The sequence below is a fragment of the Pseudorasbora parva genome, chromosome 15 (genome assembly GCF_024679245.1).
Source record: "Pseudorasbora parva isolate DD20220531a chromosome 15, ASM2467924v1, whole genome shotgun sequence".
Lineage (NCBI taxonomy): Eukaryota > Metazoa > Chordata > Actinopteri > Cypriniformes > Gobionidae > Pseudorasbora > Pseudorasbora parva.
The window spans coordinates 23783165-23799360 of NC_090186.1; the positions used below are offsets into that span (position 1 = coordinate 23783165).

The 16196-nt window shown below is 40.1% G+C and overlaps 1 protein-coding gene and 1 pseudogene across 2 annotated transcripts; one reads left to right on the top strand and one right to left on the bottom strand.

Moving 5' to 3' along the window:
• Positions 1 to 930: 930 nt before the first annotated feature.
• LOC137041291 (sodium-dependent glucose transporter 1-like) lies at positions 931 to 13425 on the bottom strand. 2 transcript variants are annotated; one of them, XM_067417398.1, is made up of 4 exons: positions 12877 to 13425; positions 11592 to 11760; positions 2773 to 2889; positions 931 to 2642 (listed from the first exon to the last, which is right to left on the bottom strand). In XM_067417398.1, the coding sequence occupies exons 1-4, from the start codon at positions 13141 to 13143 to the stop codon at positions 1441 to 1443; spliced, it is 1755 nt and encodes a 584-aa protein (XP_067273499.1). In that variant the 5' UTR covers positions 13144 to 13425; the 3' UTR covers positions 931 to 1440. The 2 variants fall into 2 exon arrangements, with proteins under 2 accessions (XP_067273499.1, XP_067273500.1); XM_067417399.1 differs by lacking the exons at positions 11592 to 11760; positions 12877 to 13425 and adding an exon at positions 5554 to 10312.
• Positions 8629 to 8745, top strand: LOC137042087 (5S ribosomal RNA; annotated as a pseudogene).
• Positions 13426 to 16196: the final 2771 nt, after the last annotated feature.

Sequence of the window (16196 nt, forward strand, 5' to 3'; positions counted from 1 at the left end):
TTACTGAATATTTACACATTGTCTCACCATACAATACAAAAAAAAATGCCTTAATCTTTTTACAGTTCTTAAAGGGATAGTTCACTTTGAAATTAAATTTTGATATGTTTTAGCTTACCTCATGGGCATCCGAGATGTAGGAGTATTTGTTTCCCCAGTAGTTTCAATTTTGATCATTTTAGGTCAAACCGTTCTTGTCTGTGCCTCACATAATGCAGGTCTATGGTCACCACCTCAAAGAGCATACACAGAGAAGTCCAAATTAAACAAATCCCCCATCGTAAGTACACATTGATGGCCTAACACACGAAACAAGCGATTTGTGCGAGTAAACAAACAGTATTTATATTGTTTTTACCTCTTGTACACCACTACGTCCGACTGATCCGAGGGCGCGCGTGCGAGTTTCCTGTTGTAACATTCGCGCTTTAGTCTGTGCAAGTGCGGAAAGCGCCGGAAGTGGTATCACATTCTTGATCAGTGTATTCTGGTTCAAATAAATATGGTTATGAATATATCAATCTTCTTCCAATGCGAAGTCCTGTATGTCTAAATATGTTTAAATCTTTACAGTGAAAGGTAACACTTCCCAAATTTCTGTGTAAACAATGAGAGACGTACATGCGCAAGAGATCCACTTTCGGCGCTTTCCGCGCTTGCGCAGACTAAAGCCAGAACGCTTGAATGTCACAACAGGAAACACGCATGCGCGCCCTCAGATCAGTTGGACATAGTGGTGTACAAGAGGTAAAAACGATATAAATACTGTTAGTTTTCTCACACAAACTGCTCGTTTCGTGTCTTAGGCCATCAGTGTGTACTTACGATGGGGGATTCTTTAATTTGGACTTCTCTGTGTATGCTCTTTGAGGTGGTGACCATAGACAAGAACGGTTTGACCTAAAATGATCAAAATTGAAACTACTGGGGAAACAAATACTCCTACATCTCGGATGCCCATGAGGTAAGCTAAAACATATCAAAATGTAATTTCAAAGTGAACTATCCCTTTAAGACTGGTGTATTGTGCTGGTTACAATTGTACAAAAACCTTTAATTCAAGATAAATCAACCAACAATAACAAATGAGATGTAGAAATCCAATATAATACTAATATACAATAGAGTCCCATTATAAGGCTGATCGTCAATGACAGGACAATTCTCAGTTGATGTCCAATATACTAATTAAACTTCTTCCAAATAACCCTGTACATTGGTAAGTAGAAAAAGTTTCTGTGTTGCCATAAGGAACATCAAACATGCAACTGGTGCAAATCAACTGGCTAGTGTGAGCTTTTCAACAAAGAAAAAACTGCTTCAGGTGGATCTGGTGAGCAAGGATTTAGCAGCCACTTCTCAGTCCCTGGCAAAGGGCTTCAGTCTGAAAAATCTTTGACAGTGCAATATATTAGTCTTTCTTCTCCCTATTGAGGGACATTAAGAGTTTGCGTCTGGGAGAGTCTGTGGAGTGTTAGACAGAGTTGTGGTGTCACTTGAGGGTGCTGCTGATAATGGGGCGGCCATTGATTGGGCAGCAAGAGCACTGGCTGCAACATCAGGTGGCACTGAGGCTTTAGAAGGAGAGCACAACAGGGTGGCATCATCCATCTCTATCACCTCAAAGTCAGCATTCCGCTGGTCAGCTTCACTTTCATTTTCTTGCTCCTCTTCTTCCACATTGTCCAGCAGTGCTTGGCAATACTCGCTGTAATCCGCATCCTTGGTGCATCTCCCTGACGTTTTCCGTAAGGTGGCATCCCCCCCTGGTGATGCTAGTTTGTACAAGACAGGGAACAGGATAGAAGTGAAGGTGGATGTGCAAAGTGCCAAGTACATCAGCAATGGCTGATTCTGCACCCTCCCTAGTAAGAAGCCCAACAGAGCTGGCAGAACCATTTCTCCAAGAGCTGCACCCACCACAAACACTGAAGCTGAGCGCCCTGTCACAGTTGTGTACTGTTCAACCCATGAAATCCCACTGGGAAAGGTGGTAGACATAGAGACACCATACAGGCCAGTGCAAGTCCAGAGCATAGGGACATTTTTGCTAAAAAGACACAGCAGGAGTGAGGAAACTGTGGTGCCCACTAGACTCAGCAGGATCAGGGTGCCTGGGTGGAGGCAAGTCGCAAAGAATATGGCCAGACCACGACCAGCTGCAAACATCCCCCAGAACAGTGAATTCAGTTCTGCCGCTTGAGCTGATTCCATATGAGCATAGTCCTTGCTATAGGTAAATATAAATGAACCATACGCCACCTCGCTTCCAACGTAGAAGAAGAAGAACACAGACAACAAGAATATGAGTGCGTTGTGATGTTTGGAGAACAACTGCTTCCCTGAGGGCGTCTTGGCCCTATTTGAGTTGGGGGAACTGCAGGAGTACAGGATAAAAAAGAAGAGTGACACAAGTAAAACAAAAGCGCCTATCACGATGTAGGCCCACATAGATGGTAAAGGAGTGCTCTTTGGATTGGCAAATGGTAAGATGTTAATGGAGACATTGTTGGAACGGTAGCCGAACAGCAGCTTGGCTATGATTGGGGAGGCAAAGGCTCCAGCAGCAAAGCTAAAGTGCAGAGCCTGTAGATGAGGCCCAGCCTGCTCTCCCCATGTGTTCAGTATGAGAACATTACCACCTGTTGACAACCAGAAACTCAAAGAGTTAAAATAGAAGCTATAAAGAATATTATATTGAGTGTCACAAAATTCTTATTGTTAATTGCTTAATGCTGGTATTAAACTATAAACACTGGGAAGCGTGCTTACCTGTATCTAAAATTCCCATTGAAACCCCCACACCGGACATCAAAACAGTGAGCAGCCAAGCCTTTTTACAGAAGGGAGTGCCAGACATCCCAAGCGCTGTGATTAACATTGAGAAGCCTGCAGATATAAATTAACCGTAATCACCAAGGGAGTCATACTTGATCATATGATTTGGCTGTACAATTGTAATATGCATATATACAACATGTTATAAATTAAAAATATGCAAACGCATTAATGTTAAAAAGACTTTGCACTGTATTTTTTTTAAATCACTCTTTCAGACTATTTCTTGAAGAAAATGTAAGTGTCTTTTTTTCTGTATGTAAGGGAGTAAAATTACAAAAATTTCAGTGATTAAAAAGTTAAAGAGTTAGTTCACCCAAAAATGAAATTGATGTCATTAATGACTTATCCTAATGTCGTTCCACACCTGTAAGATCTCCATTCATCTTCGGAACACAGTTTAAGATATTTTATATTTAGTCTGACAGCGTATGCAAGTGTATGCACACTATACTGTCCATGTCCAGAAAGGGAATAAAAACATCAAAGTAGTCCATATTTGACCTCATTGGGTTAATTAGAATCTCTTGAAGCATTGAAAATACATTTTTCCAAAAAAAAAAAAAAAAAAAAACTATGACTTTATTCAGCATTGTCTTCTCTTCCTTGTTTGTGTTCAATCCTCAAAAATTAAAATGGTTGTGAATCAGTGAATCGATCAATGAAATCACGTGCCAAACTGCTAAAATCACATGACATTGGCGATCCGAATCATTGATCGATTACGCTCTCGGACTAAATATAAAATATCTTAAACTGTGTTCCGGAGATGAACGGAGGTCTTACAGGTGTGGAACAACATTAGGGCGAGTCATTAATTACATCAATTTCATTTTTGGGTTAACTAACCCTTCAAGTTTAGTTCAGTGCTGTTGCTAGAATTGTAAAAAAAGGAAATAATACAATAAATAAATATAGGTTCTATATATCAGTTATAGGCACATAAACACGCAAATAATCGGTAATAAAAAATAAAATAAAAAATCATTATCGTTCGATCACTACTGATAACATCACTGTTTTCTCCAGAACGACTGTACAGCAGAATCAAATTCTGTTGCAATATTGTCCTGTTTAACACTGTGAAGCTGCTTTGAAACAATCCTCATTGTAAAGGTGCTATATAAATAAAGTTAACTTGACTAATATCACATATCCACAAAAAATAAATAAATGATTTAATACAAAATGTAAGGGAGAATATACTCCACACCAGTCTACTACTGACAAATGTCCTTTAACTGTCATGACTAACAATAAAAACATTTTAGCCAAATAAATCTGCAATTCTCTGGGGTCCTACCACAAAACACACACTCAGGGGTTGGCGGGTGAAGGATTAATCGCTGGCATGTGAGCAAAAGTGAGAGAGATGTATGCATTTAATTCAGAAAAAAATACCTCATACCAGCAAACAGATCCACATTTTGGAGCAAATCATTCCCCATAGCAACACTGCTTGTTTTATTAAGTAAGAAGTTATATAGAATTAAAGTGTGAGAATTAAACTTTACAAGTAAATAAAAGTAGGCTACATGGGTCTGATAAACCACTAGTGCGATCACTGCGCATCACATGCACAAGTTAGACACAAGCTTAGAGCTTGTTCCGCAGTACATAGTCAGTGCTATACATCTCAGAAATATTCAACCAAGTGTATATGGGCACTTTGTTTTCTCTGATCAGATAGCTATCCAATTGTGAGAAGACCAAAAGAGAGGGCATTTGTGCACATTCCAGATGGTTGTTGAAGCCACAAATTTAAATTTTACTCTTCCTAAAATGGTAATACAAAAATATTATAACGACTCCCGGTAGCAAGATATGACAGCGCTACTGCAGCAAGCATCGCGACATAGGAACTGAGCTCCTCCTCAGCAAGCCTACATGCAAACATTTTAAAGTGTAATTTTATTATTTAGTTTGCCTCGCGTCCATTAGAAAACACAGAGGAGCGGCTATACTGGGACCGGTCACCGGGGGGCGATCGAGGCGCGAAAGCTTCAGTAAATGAGAGGGAGACTGCAGGCTTGGTTACAACACATGAAAAAAACAGGTGTAAATAGGCCCACTGGAAATCTGTTCTTCAAAGCCTAAAACCAAACAAAGGATTTTGAAAAATGTAACATATATATATATTATATATATATATATATATATATATATATATATATATATATATATATATATATATATATATATATATATATATATATATATATAGTTCCACACTATTTCTATGTTAGCCATTAACAGTGACACTCAGAAACATAAAAGGAAAAGATGGCGCCTGTGATGCACTCGGCATGCCGTCGGTCTTTGTCTGTCTTCTATGTGGTAATCCTGCTCTTTGCATTACGCGTGCAGAGGGCCAGCTCTCTCCGAGTGTATGAGCATGACTTTCTTTTAAGTTTTCGGGAGTCGGCGGTGGATGTTTGCAGAGGCTATGCAGGTGGTCAGTGGTCCTGTAATCCTCTACTATCTGAACGCGCATCGGTTGACCTATGTGGATTATCAGAGCTCTGTCGCAACAGAAGGAAACGCAATAGGAGACGAGGCAAGCGCGCGGGTGTGGCTGTGGCACAGAGACGGGCGCGTGTGATAGCACGTGCTTCAGCGGCTTGTTTGATCTCATCTTCGAGCTCAGCGGCGGACTTCATCGACCCACCTTGCTGGGGTTTCTCGTCGTGCTATCGGGATGTAATGTACTCTTACTTGGTCGTGGTTTCTCCTCATCGCTGGGTGCGGTCATCGTGGATCGATGACTGGCAGCGGTGCTTCGGGAAGAGAGGGGTTAACCCTGTGAATCTTCGCTCCCTGGAATGTGTGTCAATTCTACATAAACAAAGTGAGCCGGCTACAGGTTCAATCATTAAGTTAGCCCTTTTGAACATAAAGTCATTAATTAAAAAAGATTTGTTATTTATAGATCTTATGTCTTCACGCGATTTGGATTTCTGCCTATTGACTGAAACCTGGCTTAGTGACTGTAATAGGGGCTCTCTCGTCGAAGCTTCACCTACAGACTATAACGCTCTCAACTCTCCAAGGATCGGGGGGCGGGGAGGGGGGATTGCAAAAATTTTTAAGAACTCTTAAATGTAGGCCGATAACAGTTGACAAGTATGTTAGTTTTGAAGTACAAGTGTTTAAAGTCACCTTGATTAAGCCCATTATGTTTGCACTAATATATAGACCTCCCAGTTTAAACAGGGAGTTCATAGGGGAGTTCTCTGAGTTTTTATCTTTTATGGCTACTTGTGGTGATAGCCTTGTTATATTAGGGGATTTTAATATTCATATTTGTTGTGTCCTGAGAAGCCCTTAGTCCGAGACTTCCTGTTACTGTTCGATTCTTTCAACTTGACGCAGTCGGTGGCTGGTGCAACACATAAACAGGGGCACACTCTTGATTTGGTATTGTCATGGGGTGTCCCGGTGGATGATCTGTCTGTAGAGAATTTGGGATTGTCAGATCACTTTGTTATTTTGTTTAATATCACTATCGCTAGGCAGCGTGCTGGGCCAGGGGTAGTTGGCCGTCATGCCCGGACCATAAATGCTGTTTCTGCCTCTAAGTTTTCTGAGCAGTATAATACTCACGAGCTAGCATTCAAGTTTAATTCTTTGAATCAAAGTCTAGAGGAGCGCGTCTTAGACTTTAATATAGGATGCAACCATATATTGGATTGTGTCGCCCCCTGGAGACAGGTAAAAGCAAAAAATACATCTCAGCCCTGGCTTAATGATGAAAGTCGAACGCTGAGGCTAAAATGGAGGCAGGCAGAGAGGAAATGGGTAAAAGACAGATTGCAGGTCTCTTTCGAGATTTTAAGAGTGCGTATGTTGTCTTATCAACAGTTTGTTAAAGCGGCTAGGGCGAAATATTTTTCGGATTTAATCTCAAAAAACAAGCACAGCCCTAAAATTTTATTCCGTGTAATTAAATCTGTTATGAGTCCTGTCAGTCATAACCATTTTGAGCATGCAGGGACAACCTGTGAAAAGTTTGTTCAGTTTTTTATGGACAACATTTCAACTATTAGAGCCGGCATTTCTAACTCTGTCAATGACGGAAAAAGCAGCCTGGAACCATCACTCGATGCGTGTGCTGGGGGTCAGTTGACCACATTTGATCCGGTCTCTTCGTCTGAGCTGTTGGATATTGTCCGACATCTGAAGCCTGCCTTTTGCTCGTTGGATATTTTACCGCCCCGTCTGTTAATTCAGGTGTGGGACGTGGTGGGGCCCACTATAACACTTTTAGTAAATCAGAGTCTTACAGAGGGGCAAGTGCCATCTTATTTCAAGCACGCTCTTGTATCTCCGCTTTTAAAGAAAACGAGTTTAGACCCCGCTGTGTTAGACAACTACAGACCAATTTCTAAGGGACCTTTCTTGTCTAAAATGCTAGAGAAGGTGGTACTTAAGCAACTTTCTCTATTTTTAAACGAAAATAATATCTTTGATATTTTTCAGTCAGGTTTTAGATCGCAACACAGTACAGAAACTGCTCTTCTTAGGGTGTCGAATGATTTGCTTTTATCAGTAGACTCAGGAAACTGTACAGCGCTAGTTCTGCTGGACCTTAGTGCAGCCTTTGATACAGTGGACCACAGGATTCTCCTTGAACGACTGAGTAAGTGGGTGGGTATTGGGGGCTCTGCTTTAGCCTGGTTTGACTCCTATTTACAGGGGAGAACATGTGCGGTGGAAATAGGGACTTCTATCTCCTCCGTTCACCCTGTTGTTTGTGGGGTTCCTCAAGGCTCATGCCTCGGGCCCGTCCTGTTTTCATTATATATGCTTCCACTGGGTTTAATTTGTCAGAAACATGGAGTGGCTTACCATTGTTATGCTGACGACACCCAGTTGTATTTTCCTTTGAACTCTGAGGGCGATTTAAAGGGGTCAGCACTGTTCAATTGTCTGGATGAGATAAAGCAGTGGATGGCAGACAGTTTCCTTCAGCTTAATGAGTCCAAATACGAAGTGGTGGTGTTCGGCCCGCCGAAGCTAGCTAAACAGCTCTCTGAGGACCTGGGCACCCTAGCTTCTAATGTTAAGACTCAAGTTAGAAACCTCGGAGTGATCTTCGACGCTGAATTGAAATTTGATAAACAGATTAATGCGTGGTGAAGGGTAGATTCTTTCAGCTAAGAGGTATTGCCAGATTAAAGGGCTTCCTGTCCACCAAAGACTTGGAAACTGTTATCCATGCTTTTATCTCGTCCAGATTAGACTACTGCAATTCTTTGTATATGGGGGTGTCTAAAAAGTCCATGGCACATCTGCAGCTAGTGCAGAATGCAGCGGCCAGATTGCTGACTGGAACTAGAAAATACTCCAGTATCTCTCCAGTTCTGGCATCTTTGCACTGGCTCCCTGTAGAGTTTAGTGTCCAATACAAGGTGCTTTTAATGGTTTTTAAAGGGGGGGTGAAACACTCAGTTTCAGTCATTGTCATGTCAATCTTGAGTACCTATAGAGTAGCATTGCATCCTGCATATCTCCGAAAAGTCTTTATTTTTTTTATAATTATATAAGAAAGATGCGCTGTTCCGAGTCTTTCCGAAAAAAGCAGAGCGGGTGGGGGCGTGTCGTGTGAGCGGAGCTAAATAATGACGTGTGCGCTGCTGCTATTGTGTTGAGTCGAGTGCGTCGTAAAGCTGTGTCATCCCTAACAGCGGGAAAAAAACTTTATTCAAAATAAAAATATGGCTTTTAATCAGATACAGCCATACATCTATGATGTATCTGATTAAATACATCACAATACAGGGTGATATGGCCAGCAGCCATATCACCCTGTAGCCCAAGACTGGTTTCCCACTGAAGCTAAGCAGGGCTGAGCCTGGTCAGTACCTGGATGGGAGACCAACTGGGAAAACCAGGTAGCTGCTGGTAGAGGTGTTAGTGAGGCCAGCAGGGGGCGCTCACCCTGTGGTCTGTGTGGGTCCTAACGCCCCAGTATAGTGATGGGGACACTGTACTGACAATGAGTGCCGTCCTTCGGATGAGACATTAAACCGAGGTTCCGACTCTCTGTGGTCGTTAAAAATCCCAGGATGTCCTTCGATAAAGAGTAGGGGTGTAACCCCGGCATCCTGGCCAAATTTGCCCATTGGCCTCTGTCCATCATGGCCGCCTAATAATCCCCATATCCTGATTGGCTTCATCACTCTGTCTCCTCTCCACCAATCGGCTGGTGTGTGGTGAGCGTTCTGGCGCAATATGGCTGCCGTCGCATCATCCAGGTGGATGCTGCACATTGGTGGTGGTTGAGGAGATTCCCCCCTTCTATGTGTAAAGCGCTTTGGGTGTCTAGAAAAGCGCTATATAAATGTAATGAATTATTATTATTATTATGATCCGGAATCAGACCAAGAGGCTGCAGTTGAACAGGAGCAGCAGCAAAAACGACTAGAGCAGGACGTCTCTATGTGGTACATAACAATATAATATGCTTAGCGGCTTGTGTTATTTACATATTTATACTTGAATTATATCGTCGTATTTTTGTCTTTGAAGGTGTACATGTGGGAAGTGCAGTTGTGCACGTGTGTTTACGCGTGGTTTAGACAATTGTAACGTTAGTAAGCGGACTGGTTTTGCACGGCAGGCTAAGTTAGTGTTTACATAGAAAGACACGGAATAGTAGCGCATTTGAATGAAGAAGCGTGCTTATTTAGTTCAACATATTTCCCCCCTCTTTGTGTATTGTTGTTTGGAGTGCTTTTACAATACACAAACATAAAGTTACACATATAGTGGCCAGCTAAACAAATGTACACGCACTACACATCGCATGCTCCATTGATCAATTAACTATACGTGATCATGTTTGGGCTACTTGATGAGCATAGGCAAAAACACAGACATTTGAAGCAGTCTTACTCACCGCCTGCGGTTCTAACGTTGGGACCTTTATCGTTGGGACTGCTCCATCCTTCAGCATTAGGCGATTGGAAAATCCGGCGTCGAGCTGGGCCTTGTTTATGAAACAGTCGGCACCGAAATGCAGCGAACAGATATAAACATTTGCGCAACTCAGTTGCTGATCCGGAAAAGCAAATTACATCCACTGTTGCCTTAACGCAGGGTTTTTGGGGAATCTGTGCAGGACTGTCTTGGTCTGGCAACCAAAAACGCACTTTTTTGGTGACATTGTAATTGTGCACATCACCTGTGCAGCAGCCTACGAGCCAGCGCTTTGATGGGGGTAGCCTGTTACTTTCGCTCTCTCCCTCTCTCTCTCTCTCACGCTCTTCCGGTAGAATTGTCCGTAAGGCCCATACAAGGAAATTCCACCCCATTAACGTCAAAGGGGACGCATGATCGCAAAAAACTTGTCGAAACTTATGACTAACCGGAAGTAGGGCTGTACTAGAATAATCGAATATTCAAATATTCGTTCGGTGAGGTGGCATTCGATTTTCAGTTTTGAGATTCGAATATTCGTTTTTTTTTTTTTTCAACATTAAATGTTTATTAAATGTTTATTAATATTTAAAGAATGTGTGCCACCTGATCATATTGCACCAAATGCAACACTGCACTCCACTGGGTCTGCCGCAACACATTTACGATGCCGAAGAGTGAAACGTGAAGTCGTGAAAGATGATACAAATGCAAACCGACACTATTATAATATATTTAGCCCCACCCACCGAAGCTTCGAATATTCGATATTGATTGCCACCTAAGCTTCGAAGCTCAAAAAATGGCATTCGAAACAGCCCTAACCGGAAGTAGTATTTTTGACAAAGAAATACTCCCATCAAACGTCCACCTTAACTTTTGAAACTTTGTCCACGTTTAGTATGGGAATCCAAGTCTTTAACAGTGTAAAAAGATCAGTATGCATGAAACAGCATTTCACCCCCCCTTTAAAGGCTTACACAGACAAGCTCCTGTTTACATCTCGGAGCTATTACAGCATCACTGTACCTCGAGACCACTAAGATCATCACAAAGCTTATTGTTAAAGGCTCGGAAATCTTGCCTAAAAACAAAGGGAGATCGAGCCTTCGCGGTGGCGGCACCGAGGCTCTGGAATGGTCTCCCGGTTTACATCAAGTCCTGTGACTCCATCGCTGGTTTTAAGTCTATGTTAAAGACGTATTTATTTTCCGTTGCTTTCAGTTGTCCTTAGCTATATGTGGATTGAATGCTCTGTGTCTATGGATGTCTGTTAAACGCTACTTAACTGTGGAGCCTGTAAAGCACTTTGCTCAACTTGTGTTGTTTTTAAATGTGCTATATAAATAAATTTTGATTTGATTTGATTTGATAAAAATGGCACTTCATGACAAAAAAAATGCTGAACCCCTTGACATACATCAATGACTGTTGTAAGGACCATGCCTGCGTGAGTTTGTAGTATTGTAACAGGGAAGAATTATTTAGGGCAATTTAGCTAGCTTTTCTGTAGCCTTCCTCTTATTTTGCCCTTTTAGTGTTTTCCCCTTTTTTGCGTCATTTAAATAAATAGTTCTGCTCTAAAATCTTTGTTTCGCTTAACCAATCAAAAGTTACACAAATCTAAACATAACTTCATTAGCTTCATCGGGTGATAGTGCAAGGATTGCGGATTACACAAGACCGGCAACCTTGATGTTGAGTCCACCTGTTAGACACACTCAAAATAATCAACACACATTTTTATAAGTAAATAATTTACTAAAGTTAAATATTAAAATGCATCCTTCATTTAACACAGTCCTTTGCTCTGTCGTGTCCATGGGCCTTACCCAAAAGCAGATGGGGGTTCACACAGTCAAAAAGGATCCCTCCTAACAGGGAGCCTCCAATGTATCCTGATGCACGACTCACAAATATATAGGATAAATTACTGATGTTCTTGTTGACATTGATAGCCAGGTCTTCAAAGGTAGGGCCCAATACGGAGATAGCCATTCCCTATAAATATACCATATAAACAAATTCATACATATAAAAATATAGAAGAAGTTTTATGTGCAGCACATTCCAACTTTTGCACATAAAATTGATTGAGATCTTGCAGAGGTACAGTAATGACAAAGTGGTAATTCTATATTCACATACCAGTATTTACATAAAACTCCAACAATACAAAGATATTAGGAATTTTTTAAAAATAAAATGTACTTTGTGTGAATGCATACAATATGTTTATAAACTATGGCTGCTTAGGAATTCCTTAAGTTAGTTATTGACAATTTATTGTACCTAGGCCCAGTTTAACATGTCAGTCATGTTAAACCTCTGCTAACTTGTCTGGCATTTTCCTTGTGCAAATAATCTTAATGACAATACAGAAAGACTAAGACGAACAGGAATTACCCAAGCGGCAACCTCCCGCGATCTCTCTTGAAGCCAATACGGAAGTAATGTAAACTGCAATTCCTCAACTGGCCACTAGGGACAGGCTCCAGAAGGGAGCAGAATCTCATTGAGCCCCATGTTAAAATTCTCAACTTTAAAGCTGAAAAAAACATGTTTACAGCCTGGTACAAATTGTGGTTTTGGCTTATAAGGCTAATTTTGATCTTCATGACAACTCTGAGGGGGGTGAATTTTTTTATAACTCATTCGTTTACGTTATATAAAGCCTTAAGGTTCTGCATAATTAAGGGCGTGGTTACAAGTGGATAGCCATTTATCCGCCGTCTATAGTTATTGCGTCACCTCAGCTCCGCGCACATCCCGCCTTTTTGCCCATTTTCTGTTATCCGGGAGTGGCACGCGACGACTCGCTCACAAGATGGCAACGCCCAGCTCGCCCATACTTTTAGCTTCAGAACGGCTTATCAGAATCCTATGGGTGACGTCACGGACACTACGTCCATATTTTTTTACAGTCTATGGAATTACCATAACAATGATTTTAACATCCATTCCCAGTTATTTTTCAGTCAGTTGATTTTAAAACAGCCACAGGACATTTTCAGACATTAAATAACAGGAGAGGACATTAAAATCACATGTTTCAAAGCGTTTTGTGTGTTCATATGTTTTCTATTTTCCACATGCAAGCTGAACATACAGACTCACCAGTCCGAGAAACGATGCGCAAAGCACAAGGCTGACCAGCCATCGCCAGCATGTCCCAGTATTGCTCTGGCTCCGTCCGGGGAGAATTACATTAACTTGATCGAACCCACGGTTCAGCAACCCTTTACCCCCCTTTAGAGCACTTTTCAGCCCTTCCTTAATGTCTTTACGCTTGTCGAAAAGCGTATCCTCTTCGTGGTCAATGCCCTCTTCCATCCTGGCAAACCGTACGTGTTTTTTCTTCCGTGCTGCTTCAGCAGGTGTCATGGCAGCATAATTCTCGCGCTGATGTGTACGTAAAAATCGTCAATGCTGCGCTGAAGCGTTTCCTGGGTTTATGGCCGACCTAAAATGACCCACATTTGACCTATTCGTGACTACACGCACTGTAATAGTTTCATTTTAAGGAAAAAACAACAACAGTGAAACTGAATATAAAATCGGCGTCATTAGTTGAGCAGAAACAATATACACTGCAAATTGCATACACCAGTCACACAGCTCACAGTTTTCAACAGAGCTTCAACCTCCCTGATATAACATGCGCATGCGCAGAAACGCAGACAGTAGCCTACAGTAGCCCTACGTCACTTCTCAGGCATTCTAAATCCAATTTCAATGCATGCAAGTATAGGTGAAAGAAAGCTCCGAAAATGTATTAATATATTTATATGTATTAATCATAATAATGTACACTAATAAATCATAATAAACACTGCAATATACTATTACTTTTATTAATGTTTATTTTTTATTTTTTTATATATCATAGTGACTTTAAATAGTAAGAAGCCCCGATATTTAGTGTGGAATTTAGAGAAGTGTAGAAACTTCAAAAGTTGTGTCCCAATCCAGCATGGATTGCTGGTTGCTAGATTGTACCCCAACCTGGGAATTGACAGTGCTGGTGGACCAGCTAGAACAGCACTATGCTATCTGGACCAACATGGATTTCGTGCTGATTTATGCATGGATTTTTTAAAAAAAATTATATTTATATATTCCTATACTGAAGTAATTTGTAAAATCACCCGGTGCTACTGCCCAGTCAAAACAGTGTCGAGGCATCTCACACGCTATTGGCTGGCCAGTGGGAACTGCCCCCCCCCCCCCACACACACACACACAAACACACTATCAACTCATTGTCTGTGTATAATCCATTTCTTTTTTATACAGCATTCAAAATGTTTCTGTTTATCTTCTTCCCCTGAACAGAACAGAACTGCAATCATAGAATCCGATTCGCACAGGCACTAATAAGGAATATATATATATATATACGTGTGTGTATATATATTTATTATGCGTGCGTGCGTGCGTGTGTGTGTGTGTGTGATTAATAGACGTATTAATAAACTATGGTGCATTTCCATATTCGGTAACATAAATAATAGACTGTATAATCTGGGCAAACCTGGTGGGATGTCCCCACCAAAGCTATCTATCTATCTATCTATCTATCTATCTATCTATCTATCTATCTATCTATCTATCTATCTATCTATCTATCTATCTATCTATCTATCTATCTATCTATCTATCTATCTATCTATCTATCTATCTATCTATCTATCTATCTATCTATCTATCTATCTATCTATCTATCTATCTATCTATCCATATATCTATCTATCCATATATCTATCTATCTATCTATCTATCTATCTATCTATCTATCTATCTATCTATCTATCTATCTATCTATCTATCTATCTATCTATCTATCTATCTATCTCTCTATCTATCTATCTATCTATCTATCTATCTATCTATCTATCTATCTATCTATCTATCTATCTATCTATCTATCTATCTATCTATCTATCTATCTATCTATCTATCTATCTATCTATCTATCTATCTATCTATCTATCTATCCAGCCTAACTTTACAACGCTACTGTTTTTCTTTACCTGATCGCCTGCTCCTCCTCTCCCTCTGCTGACTTTTCTACCCTGCTGGTATATTTACCTCGAATATCTGTTATAAAAAACATGTTAAAAAAGTTCAGATTATAGCCTAACCTTCATAACATTATGAAATTTGTGTATAATCATTCTTAAAATTTTAACATAGTAGAGATTATAAAAAGAAAGAAATTAAGTAGCCTATTGAAACCGCGCTTCACTGGCAGCGATTCACTGTTTAAATGAGTGAGCATAGACGTCAGTGAGCCACCAAGTTCATTATACACATTTGTACACAATACACATTTTTCATTTTCTTTAATTGTGTTCTTCAACGTTCTTTAATTACGAGTTTAGTTGTATACACTGTAAAAAAAAAAAAAAAAAAAAAAAAAATCAGGTCTCCAATTTAAAATTTTCAAGTGATTGATCACATATACATTTTTCAGTTGGCCAAATTGAATTTCTGTGGATTAAATTGCATCAATTCACACATTTGAAAATAGTACAAAAATGCTTGTGATCTTTGTGAAGACCAATGAAAAAGCTGCAAATATTTGTCCTGATATATTAAACATTTGTTTGGCTGTATGAACTGCTGTGATTACATTAGGGAATTGCGGCACAGTGTTTTGAGAAAATTATGCATTTGATTTTTAATTTGTAGGAAATTAAGGAGAATTTACTATCTGTTAAGGACAATTACAAAGTGGACAGATCACTGTGTTAAATGTTTTGAGAGCAGTTACCTGAGTTTGGAGAAATGTACCAAATCGATTGAGAGAAACTGTAATATCGCTGTCAGTGCATTAAGCCACATTAAGCATTTTTCACGTTAAGCATTTTAGAATGTCCCTGGCCAAAGAAATTTTCTTCATTGTTCTTTGCTTTAAGAATTTTGCTGGGCAATCTGAATCTGTGGGTTGTCTCATTTGTAAATGAATTGTGTTGCTTTAAAAATCTAATGTTAATACAGATTACAAAGTGTTCACCAAAACCATGTGTTTTGTATTAATTTACCATCTAACGGAGTTATCATAGTTGGTTAAATGAAGTTGGTGTGCCACCTACAGGCCTTTTGGGTGAAGTGTAGATTGGTAAACAACATTACCCTTTTTGACAAAATAATCGTGATCAATAATCGTGATTATGATTTTGAGCAAAATAATCGTGATTATCATTTTTACCATTATCGTGCAGCCCTAGTCTAGATTATCCATACAATGGTATTTTCTGCCAGTGTAATTGATCAAGTTGACCAAGTGTGTTCCCTGTCATAAGAACAAGCACTTCACCAGGAGTGTGCTGATCTAAAATGAACGAAGTACTCCCTACAAGCACAAATCTGAAAGACTGTTGTAAAGGATGAGCAAAACAACACACATTGGTTTGGTATTTATTATCAACAAT